Below are 18,460 nucleotides of genomic sequence, written 5' to 3' on the forward strand. Positions count from 1 at the left end.
CTGCAAAACATTGGCTTGTGCCACTGGGTTACATTGTTTTGAGAAGGCCTCAGAAATAAGCTTTAGTAATCACTATCCAGTTGAAGAGTAGCTTGATAAGACTAGTGGCTTTAAAATGCCACCATTTGTCACAAATCTTTGTCAAGGTTTTCTCAGTACTGACTATTGAAGTAAATTGTTTAGTAAAGCTGGTATAAGACTGCAGATGGCTCTCACAACAGGCATTCCAAATTAGATACAATAAAAAACAGGAACCTGTCGCTACAGAGGGAGAGGGGAACTGGTCAGATGTAAGACAAGAATGGAAAATTTGTTTTTCCTTCAGAACACTTTTCACTGTATATCTTTTTATATTTCTGATTTTTAAACCATGTACAGTATTAACTATTCCAAATGTAAATAAAAACCTTCATTGTTCAACTTTATTATAAACCAGTGCTTACTTAGGGATTCATCGTGCTATGATTGTAAAGCATTTATGTTTGGATTTCTTTGGAAGCTGGGCCCTGGTTTTTAAAAATAATGGAAAATCACCCTTCTAAGAAAACGCTCTTTGCCCTCCCGGGATCCCCAAAGGCTTGGCTGGGGCGCGGGGTGGGCGCTGCAGGGAGACTTCCTGAGCAGCAGGTGGCGCTACGAGCCCCGCGAGCACCTCTCCTCAACCCGTTTTTCTCAGCAATGGCGGGTGACGGTGGGGGCGGGGGGGGTCCTTTCTCTAGGGGTGGCTATTCTGAAGCCTGATCCCAGGTGCGGACGAGGGTTCCCATTCCCGCGGGAGCGCTGACCTCGAGGAGGATTAGAGAACACCATGGAGCTCTCCGTGCACCCTCCCGCGCGAGGCGGGGCGGCAGTGGCGGCATGGAAGACACAGGCCTGGGGAGAATTCTTGCCAGGCGGCAGGCGGGACAGCGGGCAGCCCCGAGGCGGGCGGGGTCCTGGGTGAGAAGCGAGCCGGTGGCCTGAAGAGGCGAGTGACTGAGCCGGGCACCCGGGGAGTCAGGCGGCGCGGCGGAGCGAGCGGCAGGGAGCTGACAGATAGACGGCGCGGCCGGGGCGGCGAGCGAGCGAGCGGGCGAGCTAGTACGGGGCGCAGCCATGATCACTTCAGCCGGTGAGTGGGATCGCAGCCGGCGCCGAAAGGGAGGAGACGCCACGCCGGCTTTTAGCTGAGTCAGGGCCGGTGACTGGGCACCTCCCGGCGGAGCACCGGCCTGCGCGGCTGCTCACTGCGCGAGGCTCACCCCCCGTGCCGGGGGCTGGTAGTGTGGCCCGGGCTCTCCGGGGGCCCCGCGACCCCCTCCGGCTCGGGGGAATCGTGCTGGGTTGACCGGCTCGTTCTTCCTTCGCAGCCACACCCCCGTGGCCGGACAAGAGGGGCTTCCTGGGCCCTTCTCCGACCCCGACGGGTTTTCCTTAATTCCATTCCTCCGGCGGTTGACCATGTGGGGCCGTCCGAGCCTAGTCCTTCCTTGCAGGTGGTTAGGGTGGGATGGTCCCCCCGTGCAGCCGGACTGTAAGGCAGCCCATGCTACTTAAGTACTTCTCGACCTGACCTAGCACTTTTCTCTTTAGAGGGAAATCTAAATTAAATTAGGCTTGAGGCGGGTCGTTTCTGGGTCTGTTCTAAGGATATTTAGTTAAAGCATCTAGAGAACTTTCGTGTTCGGTGAAGACAGCATCCTGAAGGCAGACATTATACTGAGAATCCAACTGTGGTTTTGAGGCTAGATGCTAACTAGGCTGCCTTGAAGAAAGAACTCATGGGTGTGCGGGGCAGGTTTCCTACACTTGACCGTTGTGTGCGTAGACCGTGGAATGACGTTTGCAGCGGGATAAGCTGTAGAAGTCAGGTTTCAAGTGGAGATTTTTAAGCCCCGGGCTGCAGATTGATGTGCACGTAGCTGTCCTCAGCCTTGGTGCCTTTTTTCGTGCCTGCTCACAGACCTTTTTCTCGTCCTGTTTTACTCTACACTTGCCCCACAAGTGCTTTGCTATAAACAAACTGATAATCAGAGGACAGTAACTTGTAAGGAGCTCCAAACCATGTGTTTATAAGGATTGCTTAAAGAAATTGGTGGAGACATAATAGTTCTTTTTAAAGACTTGAAGAGCCGTCACCTGTACATGGGATTAGAGTTTTGTCTCCAGTGGGTGCAAATGATTGGGAGATGAATTTTAGTTCAATGTAAGGAAAAGCTTTTCCATCCAGTCAGAGTTCTCTAAAGAGAAAATTAGCACTAAATTTCTTGCTGCTTGTAAATGTAGGCCTCATTGTTTTTCAGATCCCTCTACTTAGCCCACACCACCTTCATCTCTTGCCTGGCTTGCTTTGACAGCCTTAAGATTTTGTTTTTCCAACAATTACCTCCGTATAGTCCATTCTTTGTGTTGTAGTCAGAGTATTCTTTTTTAAACCATAATCACATAATATTTTTTTTTTGGTTAAAATCCTTCAGTGGTTTCCATTGTGCTTATAATAAAATTCAGGCTTATAGGCCTACATGATCTGATTCCTGGCTTGTCTTGTACTACTTTTTTCCTCACTATACCCTAATCATACTGGCCTTTCTGTTCCTTGAATATGTCAATTTCTCTCCCCTACCTCAGGCCCTGTCACATTCTTTTCCCCCTTTCTAAACTCCTCTTCCTCAAGTTTTCCCTTAGCTTGTCAATCCTTAGCTTCCGCTCAAATGTTAGTCTTTCCTGATCATTCTATTAAAACATGCTGCATCCCTCCCCCTCAGCTGTCCCCTCTCTTCATTACAGTCCTGTAATTACTTTGTTTACTTGCCTGACTACTGTTTTTCTCTCTGTGGTAGAATTTTGGGCGGGAAGCTTTTCATAATTCTTAGAACAACTGCCGAGCAGATGACAGAAGTTCAAAAGTATTTCTCGAATGAAGAAATCAGTTAGCTAATCAAATCAATAAATCAGTCACCAGAGTATTTTAAGTAGAGGCTGAAACAACACTTGGTGGGGATTTAATAGAATTTAAACCTAATGATTTTTGAGGTCTTACTCTGAGACTCGGTGGTGATAGCATAGTGTGTATTCGTTACTGTCATTGGTTACGTTTACTGGATTACTTATCAGCTTCTGCTCCAAACCTTTTGTCACCTGGTTTCCTGTCCTTTGGCTCTCTATGGCTTAGGATCTGTCCCGGGTGCTAAACAGAACCTAACAGGTACTAGTTTGGATTAGTTAGTTTATTTGTTCATTTATTGGCTAGACACTTGCAGGGCGCTAAGAACACAGTGGTGAATAAGAGGTCAACATGTACTGTTAAGTTTTTCCAAGAGGTTTGGCTGTGAAAGGGAGCGGAGAGATAGAGATAGGTGGTTACTGGAGGGAGACATGAGAATGAATTTTTTTTTAACATAATAAAGGAAAATTATGCGTAAAAGCTGTAAAACAATAGTCTCCTACTCCTCTTTTCCCTTATTCCTTGAGGCAACTGTTTTCAACTTTTAAGCTGTGTCTTCTGGAGCATACCTTTATATTTATAAATAATATGCTATTTAAAATAATGCTGTAAATCGATAGAGCAACTTTAGGTAATATCTGCTGACTTCATATTATGGCATAAGAGATTTTTTAGCATCCTGAAACCTTCCCCATTCCCCAGGTGCACCTCGTCCCCCATCTATAGGTGAGTTCTGTTGTTTTTAAGATGAGAAATATTTGCGTATGGAGTGTAGGTATTTGATTTAGTTGTGTTCCATGGACAACGGCTGCATTTCTAAGCCAGGACAACCGTATAACACATTAGTCATAAGTGAAACCAAACAGCAGAGTATACAGAAATCAATCACCTCTTTTGGTAAAAGCAGTTCAGACATACCGTTGATTGATGGTAAGGGAATGGGTAGCATTTTTAGTATTTTGATAAAGCATTCTGCCATTTATGATCTGTTCCACATTTAAGGTACTCTTGTCTATCAGCTCTTTCATGTCACTAGTTCACAATCCCCCTCCCCTCCCCTGATTGCATTCTTTAATCTGTCTTCTCTTCATGCTGTCAATTCAACCTGTCTGTTTGTTATACCAACCTAGAGTACCAAGAAGTTCCTTTTATCTGCTTTCATGCTTTTTGAACAGTAGTATGCCATAGCTAGAACCATGGCATAGTTTTGTTTGCTAAATTTTGTATCTTTTCCTGTATGGCTCTCTAAAGACGAAGCTATTTGGCGAACCTACACTTACCAGTTAGAAATGGCTACATCTCCTAAGGAAAGTTGCCTTGACACTTTTTGTATCAGCTCACAGTTTCAACTCAGTGTTCTGGAATGATTTTAAGACCTACATGGAAAACATATCTGAGAGACAGTTTAGTGTCCTTCATGGTCCAAGGACGGTAATTTCCCACATCTTTTTTTCTAATAATCCCTTTGCTGTATGACTGTATTTCAGGGTGCAGTTTTTTGGAGAGGACAGTTATTTCCTTTACTCTCCAGTGTTAGTGCTAATCACCTCAGGGTCACGTGGGGAATGCTGTGCTTCAGTAATTGAAGTCAGAACAAGTGAGATTGCTCATCATTTAGCAGAGCCTTCTAGGTTACTTGTGATACAACAGAGGTGCCTTAATATAGGCATCTTGAAATAATCGAATTATTTTATTCTGTGAGTTGATGACTAAGTACTCCTGCTTTTGTAAATAATTTTATAACTCTTGGTTTATTTTGTGTGAATAATTTTATTCAAAAATTGTGTAGGAAAATTTCTCGTTTTGGTCAGTAAATTAGGCCAGTGATTGTCAAACTAATGAATATCAGTATTACAAGGAAGGCTTATGGCTCCATTACTGGACCCCATCCCCACAATTTCTAATTCAGTAGATCTGTGATGGGGCCAAGAATTTTTATTTTTAACAAGTTCCCAGGTAATGCTAATGCTAATTGATCCAGGAACCATGCTTTGAAAACTGTTGAATTAGGCAAATAATGTGATATATATGGTATTATGAGGGTTTGATAACATAGTTAATTCTTAAAATTTGAAATATAAACCTTTTCAGTTTTAAAGAAAAATAATGATTCCTCTAGTGAAGTCACCCCTCAAAAAATACTTTTTTTCCAACTCTGATATATTTTTGACTAAGCGTTAGTTTATCTTAGGATATATATTTCATAATCATATACTTTTTGTCTTATAGCTGGAATAATTTCTCTTCTGGATGAAGAAGAACCACAGCTTAAGGTATGAGTCGAATAAAAATTAACTGGGCTTAATATGAGTACTTCGAAGCTCTTTGAATTTAGTGATATCTGTATATCTTCTTCCATTTAAAATAGCCGTCCTACTTAGTCTATACCTAGTCATTGAAATCTAGCCCGAGGACAGGACAGTATTTTGGCAACAGCAGTGGTTTTCCCTAGAGTTTAACAAAGCTGAGGCAAATAAATCTCAGTGTGGCACCTGGAAACCACCCCCCCACACACCAGTTTTCTTATCAACGGAAATCACAAAAAGTTACTTCTGTATCACATATTTTAAAACTATTTTCATTTGACAAAAATTTGGAATATACTTCGGTTGGCTCTAGGCACCTGAATTCATTTATATCCAAACCAGCAGCCTAGAGTCAATCTTATACATACTGTCAAAGAAGAAAAATGTTCAGTATGATAAGGAATGACATTATGTTTTATGATTGAAAACAGAAAGGAAGTGTGTAAGCCCAATGGAAAACATAAGTCAGTTGGTAAACTTTTGTATTTGTCATTTAGTAAATATGACTTAGAATTTGGCCACTGATTTGTTGGAAACTTTTTTTTTAAGGAAGTATAATGGTAAGTCTGTCTCAAAATCGAATTTTGGTTTTATCTTCTACAGGAATTTGCACTACACAAATTGAATGCAGTTGTCAATGACTTCTGGGCAGAAATTTCTGAGTCTGTAGACAAAATGTAAGAATTTACTTTATTTCTATAAATTGGAATAAAGTAGATCAACCTTAATTATCTGTGGATGTGGGTCTGTGGCTTATTAATTCATTTAGGAATTTGCTGCCACTAAATCGCAACTTGAGTATTTAGATTTGGAATTTTTAAGGAGAACCACAGTTTGAACTAGGCCTATACTTCCTAATTTCTTTCAGAGAAGTTTTGTATGAAGATGAAGGTTTCCGGAGTCGGCAGTTTGCAGCCTTAGTGGCATCTAAAGTATTTTATCACCTGGGGGCTTTTGAGGAGTCTCTGAATTATGCACTTGGAGCAGGTGACCTCTTCAATGTCAATGATAACTCTGAATATGTGGAGACTATTATAGGTAATTATCTTCCATCTAGTAAGGTTTTATCTTGTTGGCTTCTTTCTTGCTCTAGTACATATAGCATTTTTTTCCCTGAATTTTTGAGGTTGCCACATTTCATCTAAATTGAAAGTTCATAATCTTTCTACAGTAATTTTATGCAGGCTGAGTTTTTAGATCTGCCTTAGAATTCTGTGCTTTGTTATTTTTTGTTGTAATGAACAGTAACATGAATAACAGTAATAATGAAGACACTCTACTCACAAAATATTTTAAGAATGAATCTAAGAAATTATTCAGAAACAGCCAACTTAACACAAAGATAGTTATCTCAGTGATTATGTTTATCTCTTTTCCGATGAGCATACTGTTACATGAAAAAATTAAATCTGATTTTTGTGAATAACAGAAATTAAATGATAGTAATTTATAGAGTTGTTTCTAACACAGGAAATCATTATTGAGTGTTTCCATTGTACTAGGCACTGTACTGGTCGTTCTTCATAGCATAGTTTATTCCACAGCTGCCCTGTGAAGAAGGAGCTAGCCTTGTTTTACAGATGAGAAAACTTGGGTTTCAAGATGATAAAGACACATGGCTATTAAATAGGAGGATCAGAATTTAAAACCCAGGCTTACTCACTACGAAATCCATACTGTTTCTACTAGTAACCATTGTTTTTTTATTTGCTTCTGTATTTTTGAAGTGAGAGGGTAGCACACAGGTAAGGTTCGGGATTCTCTATCTTGTAAGTTGAACCAGCTCTGTAAGAGTTTGTTCAAAGCTTTTGTAGCTTTAAAAATGTTTGAAAACTCCTGTTCTAATAGATGAAAGAAGGGATTGCATACCCTTCAGACGTGTCTTTTTGACTATCAAGCTTTAGATCATAGTTACAGAGAGCCCAAGAGTGTGTTCTCTGTCAAGTGTGTATAGTATAGTTTTTTGAATTGCTGATTAAGAGGAGATCTGCATTATTCACCTGAACCCTTAAAAGGAGAAAACTGGTATTCTCTTTCAGAAATTGGGAAATGCTGCACAAGGCAGTCCAGAGAGGTACTTTTCAAATGTCCCTGAAGTTTGAAGTAAGATTTTGTGTTCACATTTAAAATTTTTTTGCCATGATGGTGTGAGAATGTTGCAAGTAAGTTTATTGTTGTTGGGAACTCACTGAATTGGAGTTTTCATCTGTGAATCCTGTGGGAAGAACAGATGATTTTAAAGAATAGACCGTATCATTTGAAACCAGAGCACTTTCCCTACATTAAGTTAGAAATGGTGAGTTAAGTGCATTTATCTCTTTTCTCTTATTTGAAGGATTTTTTTTTTGATGAATATTGATAATTTTTTCCAGTGGTGATCTGCAAGTGCTTGCAATGTTAACATTTTACAAATGATGCTTTTAATCAGGACAGCTGGTCTGTAAGAGGTTATGAGGTGGTAGATGCCTTCCTATGTATCATCTTAGTCTTAGCTTGTAGAAGGTGATTGTTGACTGGTAGACCAGTTCTGTTTGCTTTTCTTTGTGTGGAAATGGGGTTCACCCTTCTAGTTTTCTTGGGACTATTAGAATGGATTTTTTTAAATGTCAGTGAGATTTGTGAGAGGATATATAAAATAGAATTTAGGAAAGCCTTCCTAGGATCTTAATGAATGTCATAAACAATACACTCAGAAAATTCAAGGCTAGAATTTTCAGTCTTCTCCCCATTGTAATAAGACTTCAGCTAGGAATGAGGCTCGGTTCTGGAATACAGTTATGACATAAACCTGGTAAGTGAGAGCACAAGTCTCATTTGAAACCTGGGAGGTAACATTTTTCTTCCTCAGTTATTAACTAAGGAAAGCTCCCCAAATGTTATAAATCTGAGATTCCTTTCTGATGAGGTAGGGGTAATGTTTCCTCACAACTGCATTTGGTTCAAAAAGCTCATATTAGGGCCTGGTAAAGATTTTCTGCAACCAGAATTGTTTAAGGTCTGCTTTGTGAGTGCCACTTAGTTCTTACTAACTGTACCTGAACCTGCCTAATTCTACCTGGATGGACCCTGAATGTGGTATATTCCAATTTATAAAAGTCCTCTGCTTCCCCCAAAATATAGACCCATTAACATGGGCCATCTAGTAGACTAGCAGTTCTTTATCCTAGTTCAAATCATTTCTGTTTCCTGGGACTATAGTTTGCAACTAATTAATCTTTTCCTTGTACCTTTCTCTTTGAAAGGGAGGGTGACAGGCCAGTGAGTTATAGAGAGGATAACTACTATATATGTCATTCAGCTTGAGTGGCTGTTTTCCTTAAGAAAGTGGAAGAAGGTTTAGGGAAATTTCCTTTCTTGGTTGCTCCTAAAAAGTTTAAGGTATGATTGTAAAGTAGTGTAAGTTGTAAACATGATACCCTTCAGTATGTTGCCTCTTCCTCCCCATTCACCCAAATCATGGTGAAATGGGAAAGCCAGATTATGCACATGCACCACTGCATGAATTTTCAGACTCCCTGTTTGGGGGAGAGGGGAAGTATGTGTGAATAGGTTCAACCTACCTCACATTGAGACAGTGAATATTTTAGCTGATTGCCGGAAAGGTTTTTGGAAATCTTGGGATTGCCTTTAGAACCTGTGGCACATTTCAGGTCATAGACAGACTCTCTACTGTCAAGGATCTAATAGTTTCATTAATGTGAAGAAGTGTAATTTATTGCCATGTGATAATTGCTACAGTAGGGTTTTTGTTAATATCCTCAGTCATGGCAAGTGTTTGTTTTTGAGAGTGAAAACAGCAGCTGTTTGTAGCCAACTCTGTAGAATAAGCAGTTTAGTCAAGTTGAATAACATAATTTTGAATAATAAACAGTAACAAGATAGAAATTTTTTTTTTTAATTAATTAATTTATTTTGTGGCTGCGTTGGGTCTTCGTTGCGGTGCGCGGGCTTCTCATTGCAGTGGCTTCTCTTGTTGCAGAGCACAGGCTCTAGCTGCGCAGGCTCAGTAGTTGTGGTGCACGGGCTTAGTTGCTCCGCGGCATGTGGGATCTTCCCGGACCAGGGCTCAAACCCGTGTCCCCTGCATTGGCAGGTGGATTCTTAACCACTGCACCACAAGGGAAGTCCTAGAAATGTTTTAAATAATGTCAGCTTACTGGAATTAGTGTGTAGCCCTGCAGTGTAACTGTTATGAAGGGAACAATATTAATTTGAAGGTATAACTTACAGCATTTAAAAAATTTGAAATTTGCTCATTACTCCATAGTCATCCCATAAGTTTTTTTTATGATTATAAATGTAGGCATTGTCCTTTCTAGTAGTATAGCCCAATTTACCATCTGATCAGAGTTATTTTATTTTCTCTATAGCAAAGTGCATTGATCACTACACCAAACAATGTGTGGAAAATGCAGATTTGCCTGAAGGAGAAAAAAAACCAATTGACCAGAGATTGGAAGGCATTGTGAATAAAATGTTTCAACGATGTCTAGATGATCACAAGTATAAGCAAGCTATCGGCATTGCTCTGGAGACACGAAGACTGGACGTCTTTGAGAAGACTATACTTGAGTCGGTAGGTAGATGATGGGATTTTAGAGATTGCTATTGATGAAAAATCAGCAGAGCAAATAATTAAAACTGAAAATTGCATGGGTAGTGAAAAGAAAATCTAACTTAGATATAATAAGGTGCCCTTTTGAGAAAAATTTTATTTTTATATTTATAAAATGTAAAATATATGTATTTTATATTTATATTTATGTTTATAAATGAACCTTGGCTGTGTTTTGTGTTTGTCGAATAGTTGCTTTTATCTTACCACATTTATTCCTTTGAGGTCTTGCATGGGGAAGTTGTCTTAATTACCCTGCCCTTTTTAAGAAGACTATATTGGCAAACTACTATTGTAATGCATTTATCATGGTTAAAACTATAAGCTACATTCCTGGTTTGGGGGTGTTTTGAAATAATTACGACAGTTGTAAGTTACCAACCAAAGTGGTCAGAGAGGTGCAAGACTGAGTTAAAAATGGACATTGATCTGCATGCCCACTTTGCCTGCCTCACTACCTATCCTTCTCCACAAGCTAGCTCTTTGCACTCCAGCCATTTTGACCTTGTCTCTTCTGCTAGATGTACCATACCCCATTCCCCTTGCCAAAAGTATTGCCCCTGCCAAAAACATCCTTTTCCTTTTCTTTCTTGACCTGCTGTATTCCTGTTCAAGATTCACAGTTCAGCTCAACTGTCATTTGTTTACAGACCCTTCTGTCAATCCCTGCCAGGCATACCCTCCTCAACCCTTAGGTCCAGCTAGGTCCCCCAGATTATAACCTCCTTAAGGATAGGTACTTTCACCACTGGATCCCCAAAGCCTAAGGCAGTGTTTAGCAGCAGTGGTAAGATTTGTTTAAATGAGTAAATGAATGAATGACCCAGTGTCGTAGAACGACCCTTATTTTGCTCTGTTTGATTTTTGTGCAGTTATAGTTTCCCCTTGTCTTCAGGTGAATAGAACTAAAATATTTGTTTTTATTCATTCAACAAATATTTTTTGAGTGCGTATTATGTGTCAGACACTGTTCTAGACATTGGAGATACAGTGGCAAACAAGACCAACAGAGTTCCTGCCCAAATGGAATAATCCACTGGGGGAATAGGCAGTGTAGCCTTATTCCCTATAAGGTAAAGGGGTGATAAATTTTTAAAGAATAAAGCAGAGTAAGAAATGTGTATTACTTTACATCCCAGTGCACATACACATATAGATGTAACTTAGGATGAAATAATACCTACTTTTTCTACTTATGATGTAATCCTGATATTTTAAAATTGTATTTCATTTTTTAAAAAATGCTAGTCCCATTAAGTTGATTTCATCATGTATACGCTGATAGGTCACAACTTGCTTTTTAAAAAAAAGTTTTTTTAATCATTGAACAAAGCTATCTTTAAATTTTATAGTACTTTACAGTTTTCACAAGTTTCACACACGATTTCATATAATCCTATAATAACCCTTTTTTATCCCCTACTCCTATATTGCCCTTCCCCCTTCCCTGTCCCCAATGATAACTACTAGTTTGTTCTATCTGTGAGTCTGCTTTTATTTTTTGTTTTATTCACTAGTTTGTTGTATTTTTCAGATTCCACATATAAGTGATATCATGCAGTATTTGTCTTTCTCTGTCTGACTTATTTCACTTAGCATAATGCCCTCCAAGTCCATCCATGTTGCTGCAAATGGCAAAATTTCATTCTTTTTTGTGGCTGAGTAGTATTCCATTGTGTATATACATTTGTGTGTGTGTGACACCCCACATCTTTATCCATTCGTCTGTTGATGGACACTTAAGTTGCTTCCATATCTTGGCTATTGTAAATAACACTGCTATTGGGGTGTGTATATCTTTTCAAATTAGTGAATTTTGTGAATTTTTAATTTCTCAACTCGCTTTTTGAGAAGTACTCCTGTAGCTCTTCAGCATGCTTGTTTATGCTGAAGGACTTTTATAGGTTAGTATGTCAAATATTGGGTATGCTTATTTATGTTGAAGGACTTTTTTAGGTTAGTATCTCAAATATTGGGTATGCTTTGAAGAACCACAAGGTAAACATAAATAATCTGGAGGGGCTTCCCTGGTGGCACAGTGGTTAAGAACCCGCCTGCCAGTGCTGGGGACATGGGTTTGAGCCCTCGTCCGGGAAGATCCCACATGCCGCGGAGCAACTAAGCCCGTGTGCCACAACTACTGAAGCCCGTGCACCTAGAGCCCGTGCTCCACAACAAGAGAAGCCACTGCAGTGAGAAGCCCGCATGCCGCAACGAAGAATAGCCCCCGCTCGCCACAACTGGAGAAAGCCCGCACGCAACAGTGAAGACCCAACGCAGCCAAAAATAAATAAATAAAATAAATTTATTAAATAAATAAATAAATAAATAATCTGGAGTCAAAATTTCCTCGGGAGAGCACCAGCTAGATGTGACAGCACTCAAAGCTTGAGTCACTCAGAGCTGGAGAATAGTTCTATCACATTGTGTTCCTGGCCAGTGAGTATAGGCGGTAAGTCATGATGATTAGCAAGACTAGAGGCAGACACAATTGAAAAGCATAGCCACTTGGTATATGTACAGCTGTATAGATCATTTTATAATAATTAACAGCACCACCACAGTTATAGTATACTATGGTCATATAGTCATGATCCTGGATGATCACTAAATATTTAATTGTTTTCAACCTATTTTTTTTTCATGAAGACAGGGAAATAGGTAATTTTCTTTTAAGATTTTCATCTAAAATGGTTAAAAATTTTAAGTTTTATTGTTTAAGTAACAAATCTTTAGCTGCCTAGAATGACTAAAGAATATCGATTAAAATAATTTGATTTCTAAATAAACATGCTTCAGTAACCAGATAATCATGTCTCTTCAAATTATCTCTTTCAGAATGATGTCCCAGGAATGCTGGCTTATAGCCTCAAGCTCTGCATGTCTTTAATGCAGAATAAACAGTTTCGGAATAAAGTACTGAGAGTTCTAGTTAAAATCTACATGAACTTGGAGAAACCTGATTTCATCAATGTTTGTCAGGTAATAACATTGCATTACTTTACACTGTACTGCTGGGCCGTGCCTCACTACATTACATTATATAACATCACATCACTGTAATTTCATACATGTATCTCAATTGATCTTTACAACAGCCTTGTGAAGATACTTTATGCGTTTATATTCCATTTTACTGATAAGAAACAGAATCTCTCAAAACTAAAAAGCTGTTTTGTTATAATGTGTTATTTCTATGTATTCTTTTTTTCATTTTGAAAATAATCCAAGCATTTAAGGAAATTTTTGAAAATGAGGTCAAAAAAAAAAAGAAAAGGTAAAAACGGTACCTCTGTTATGTCATTCTAAAAAGAATTTCAGCTATAAAAATTATCTTTGGTTTCATTCCCCAAACACCAGCCAAGACCTTTGGGTATATTTTCTTTATCTCTTTTCATGTATGGACTTGCTTGCACACTTTAAAAAAAATTAAGACAGTATAGAAAATATATAAAATGAAAAGTGTATCTTTCCCTTTCCATTGGCCTTTTCCCAATTAAAAGATTCATAAATGTTTTTCTTCCACCTACTAGCACATGTGGAGCTACCTCATTCTTTTCAATGGCTAGATTGTGTTTTATTGACAAATTTTTGTATTCTGCTTAGAGCACAGCATTTTATCATGCATTTGGTTTGTTATTTTTTCATTATAATGTGTTCTCAATATGTGTTTCTATCCTCTATACATATTTAAAATTTAGATTAATACATCCTTTTTTTGAATGCTTTTTTTTAAAATTGAGTATAGTTGATTTACAATATTATGTTAGTTTTAGATGTACAGCAAAGTGATTCAGGTTTTTATTTTTTTTCCAAATTATTTTCCGTTATAGGTTATTACAAGATACTGAATATAGTTCTCTGTGCTGTACAGTAAATCCTTGTTGCTTATCTATTTTATATATAGTTTCTGATGCTTTTTAAACCAAGTGTGAACCACAGAAAAAGCTGGAAGAAAAATATCCACCTTTATATCACCCGAAGTCTACCTAACATTTTAGTGTATTTCCTTTCACTTTTCTCTGTATAGGTTTCTGGAGTTTTGTTTGCTTCTAAATAGTTTTTAATAGTTTTTAAAATAGTTTTTAAAAACTTACATGAAAAACAGTAGTCCTCTGCCTTCTTTCTCTGTGTATTGCAGTTTTATTCCTCAGAAGTAATTTTATTTCTTTTAGCTATTTTATTCCTTGTCCCTGTAAAAATTTTTTTAAATTTATTTTACATTTTTAAAATACATTTTTGAACAGATAATATTACATTCACATGATTCAAAATTCATGAAGAATCAAAGGATATACAGTAAAAAGTCTTCTTGACACTTCTTTCCTTTGGCTCCCAATTTCCCTTCCCTGGAAGCAAACAGTATCAATTATATATTTCCTTCAATTTAACATTTTTTCATGTTTTAACGTTTCACAAATTCTTGTACAAACTCTTTCTTGATTGTGCAGTAGTCATTCAGTGGATATACTTTGCCTTTCTTAACCAGTCTCCTGGTATTGGTCATTTATTTTGTTTCCATAATTTCCTATACTTAATTTATAATAACTTTGGTTAATGTGTTCATTTTGAAATTGAGTTATTTGCTGCTTAAGGGAACAAGAAAATTTAAATTGAATTCTTAAAAGAAAAATCCTAAATTTATTGGGTGGTTTTTGTTAAAACATGTGGCAAATCCTAAGAGTAGTAAGAGAAATGCTTCAAAACGGTCATTTTAAAATGTGCCTCTTGTCCTGGCCCAGCACAATACAATGTGTTAAATGAATGAACGACTCCTACAATTTATGGTAAAGCAGAAAATAAGTTACAGAGCACTTGATAGCGATTTATGGATAAGATTTAAAGAAGCCAAGATTCATTCACCAACCGGTTATTGAATATTGCTAATTGCCAGGCACAGTGTTAGGAGCTGTGAATATAAGTTGTATGGATTTTCTTATGGAAGGCAGATTCCATTTTCAGGAAAACTTTGGTGCCTGGATCAGAACTAGAATGCTAGACTAGATAGTCTGCCCCAGTTTGCCTTTACTTATATTTGTTGACTATCACTCTCTAAGTATCTTGTAGACAAAGTTTTCAATTATTATGTAATTGTTCTTTATCTGCATTTCAGTGCTTAATTTTCTTAGATGATCCTCAGGCCGTGAGTGATATCCTAGAAAAATTGGTAAAGGAAGACAACCTCCTGATGGCTTATCAGATTTGTTTTGATTTGTATGAAAGCGCTAGCCAGCAGTTTTTGTCATCTGTAATCCAGAATCTTCGAACTGTTGGCACCCCTATTGCTTCTGTGCCTGGATCCACCAATACGGGTACTGTTCCAGGATCAGAGAAAGACAGGTATAAGTATCTTTTTCTGTATCAGAACGAATTCAACAATCTTTATTTCATTTTGAGAATAGATATTTATAGACAACATAATCTAAGAATAAATTTCACCATTAGCTTTCATAGATTAGCCTCTTACTAAAGCTATTGCTCTGTTTTGCACTGTGCTGCATACATTAAGGAAAACCAAAGAAATGGACCCTTCTGGAAAGAAATGGAAGTGGTTGTCTGATGGGGAGGGTGCCTGCCAGACAGCATGTGTGCTATCTAATCAAGTAAATTAAAAATCTCAGATAGGGCTTCCCTGCTGGTGCAGTGGTTAGGAATCCGCCTCCCAATGCAGGGAACATGGGTACGAGCCCTGGTCTGGGAATATCCCACATGCCGCAGAGCAACTGAGCTTGTGCACCACAACTACTGAGCCTGCACTCTAGAGCCCGCGAGCCACAACTACTGAAGCCCGTTGTGCCTACAGCCCCTGCTCCGCAACGGGAGAGGCCGCCACAGTGAGAAGCCCGTGCACCGCAGCAAGGAGTGGCCCCTGCTCGCCGCAGCTAGAGGAAGCCCGCACACGGCAACAAAGACGCAACGCAGTCAAAAATAAAATAAATAAATTTTTAAAAAAATCTCAGATGGGGTAGGTTGGGCTAGATTTTAGGCATTTGGGTTAGATATTTGTACAGTTAGAAACATTCTCAGCTTTTTTTTTTTTTTTTTTAAACAAGGATGTTTCCTCTCACTAGTCCTTTTTTTTTCTTTTTTAAATTTCTTTATTTTTATTATTTTTGGTTGTGTTGGGTCTTCGTTGCTGTGCCCGGGCTTTCTCTAGTTGCAGCCAGCAGGGGCTTCTCACTGCAGTGCCTCCTCTTGTTGCAGAGCATGGGCTCTAGGCGCGCGGGCTCAGTAGTTGTGGCTCATGGGCTCTAGAGCACAGGCTCAGTAGTTGTGGCACACGGCCTTAGTTGCTCCGCAGCATGTGGGATCTTCCCGGACCAGGGCTCGAACCCGTGTCCCCTGCATTGGCAGGCGGATTCTTAACCACTGGACCACTAGGGAAATCCCCATTCTCAGCTTTTTTAACGCTTTTATTAGAACTAATAAAAATTACTGTAAGTCAGTAGTCTTGTAATCTTCATTTATTTAGGTTTTCTTTCATTTCTCTCAACAGTGTTTTTGTAGATTTTAGTACAGGAGTTTTGTACATTTTTCCCTAAATTTATTCCTAAGTATATTAGGTCTTTTAATGCTGCTGTAAGTGGTACGTTTAAATTTCAATTTCCAATTGTTTGTTGCTAATATGTAGAATTACAATTGATTTTTCTATATTAATGTTGAATCCCACAACCTTGCTTTAGTCACTTATTAGGTCTAGTAAATTTTTTTTATAGATCCCTTTATAGAATTTTCTACATAGGAATCATGTCATCTGTGAACAGAGACAATTTTACTTCTTTCTTTATAACTTTCATATCTTTTCCCCCCTTATTTTTTTCTGCATTGGTTAGGAAATCCAAACATTCTTCCTTTGTTCCTAATCGTAGGGTAATAGCATTTAATTTATTTCTTTTTGATTTTAAAATTTTCTTTCTCCTTACCCTCTCCTTTTCTTGTGTTGTGTTTATTTGCTTTCATGTTCTTTCTGAGTTGATCTTAATTTCTGAAGTAATTATCCTTCTTCTTCCATTCCCAGTTTTTCCCTAGTTATATTATTTCATTTCTGATATATAATATTCTTTTATATCTTGTAAAAGTTTTCTTCATATCTTTGACCTCTTTTCAAATAATTTTTTCTTATAATAGTGAATGGGATTTTACTTTGATCCTTTTCTGTGGTTTATCTTTACTGAAATTAGTTTTCCTAAATATTTACAAAGGAGGCTTGTTTAGGATACTTTTTCTAATTTCCCTGTTCTCTAGAACTTCCTCTTTTATTGTGTTTGTGGAGTTTTAAACAAAATGGTGTCTTATGTTCTGAGATCTCCTGGCTCTGTTTCCTTTCTCACTTTTATTTCAGCCTTCTTTTTCCCTCATTTCTGCCTTCTTAATTTGGATTCTGTGCCCAGCATTTTCTCCTCAGTGTAGTGCTTTGACCTAGAAGAGGGTGTTGGCTGGTTCGTTTAAGAGTTGTTGAGGCTCCAGCTGCTTTGCTTCAGACTGGTCTTTGTGGCTCGTGGTGGTGTATCTTCACCTGACCGTGTTTTGGGAATCTGGGAGATACTTTGTCACCTGGTTTTGTTGTCCATATATTTTGCTAACCTAGTTAGTTGCTTTGCGTGTTTTTATGAATTTATTTGGTGGAAATTCAGTAACTGGGTTGCCTCCATCTTATTTTACAATCTTTTTTGTTTCCTAATGGCAGTACTTAAGAAGTAATTAACTTTTTTCCTTGCAAAATATTTAATTTGGACATGGTTCAGACCTTCAATTTGATTAAAAGGAAAAAAAAAAGCCACCCACACATACTATTCAGAAAATATTTATCACATTAGTAACTATTGGTTCTCTTCTTTTTAGTGACTCAATGGAAACAGAAGAAAAGACAGGTAGTGTACTTGTAGGAAAGACACCAGAAGCGGTAAGTGTGCTTTTTGAAGTTGAGGTTGCCATTTAAACATATATTTCCACACTATACTGTAAATTATTTAAAAGTGTTTCATACCTGCTTTTATGGAGGTTTATTATTAAGTTTGATACCAAAGTTATTTTATAAAAATGGATTTTCTATAAAAAGTAAAATTTTAAAGATTCATCCCAGGGAATTCCCTGGTGGTCCAGTGGTTAGGACTCGGCGCTTTCACTGCTGACAGGGCCTGGGTTCAATCCTTGGTCAGGGAACTAAGATCCCACAAGCCACACAGCACGGCCAAAAAAGAAAAAAGATCAATCCCAGAAAGCACTTGACTTAGAAGAAAGCAAATCCTCAGATCCTTATCAAAGAATGAACTCTGTCCAGAATAACTCTGAATTACCTGTCACAGGGTGAGAAAAAAAGTATGGCTTCTAACAAATAAATGGCAACTTATCATAGAGGGGGAGGGGGTAGTTTAGTTGTCTTTATTTTTAGTATTCATGGTGTGTGGAAGAGTGGGGCAAGGATTAGAACAGTGGTCTGTTGGATGTAACTGTTTCCTCCATCAGGATTTTTGGTTTCTGGTTATCAGGTGTATAAATTTCAACTCTTCTTTCACGTGGTTGGAGAGTTGTGTTGATGGCTTGGTAGTTCATGAGATCATATATATGTGTTGGTTAAAGGTGCTTTTTCTCAATTTGGAGGAGGGAGTTTCTCAC

The 18,460-nt window shown here is 38.2% G+C and overlaps 1 protein-coding gene across 1 annotated transcript in view; it reads left to right on the forward strand.

The window, feature by feature from the left end:
* The first annotated feature begins 950 nt into the window (after positions 1-950).
* The window catches only part of PSMD1 (proteasome 26S subunit, non-ATPase 1), a 106,303-nt gene continuing 88,793 nt past the window's right edge, over positions 951-18,460 (forward strand). Inside the window, exons 1-8 of the mRNA XM_061188366.1 lie at positions 951-1,111; positions 5,153-5,196; positions 5,833-5,906; positions 6,098-6,267; positions 9,600-9,805; positions 12,683-12,826; positions 14,958-15,184; positions 17,687-17,747. Of these exons, the coding sequence (XP_061044349.1) occupies positions 1,096-1,111; positions 5,153-5,196; positions 5,833-5,906; positions 6,098-6,267; positions 9,600-9,805; positions 12,683-12,826; positions 14,958-15,184; positions 17,687-17,747 (942 nt within the window). The 5' untranslated portion in view covers positions 951-1,095. The remainder of the gene's footprint in view (positions 1,112-5,152; positions 5,197-5,832; positions 5,907-6,097; positions 6,268-9,599; positions 9,806-12,682; positions 12,827-14,957; positions 15,185-17,686; positions 17,748-18,460) is intronic.

This window comes from Eubalaena glacialis, chromosome 1, assembly GCF_028564815.1.
Source record: "Eubalaena glacialis isolate mEubGla1 chromosome 1, mEubGla1.1.hap2.+ XY, whole genome shotgun sequence".
Taxonomy (NCBI): domain Eukaryota; kingdom Metazoa; phylum Chordata; class Mammalia; order Artiodactyla; family Balaenidae; genus Eubalaena; species Eubalaena glacialis.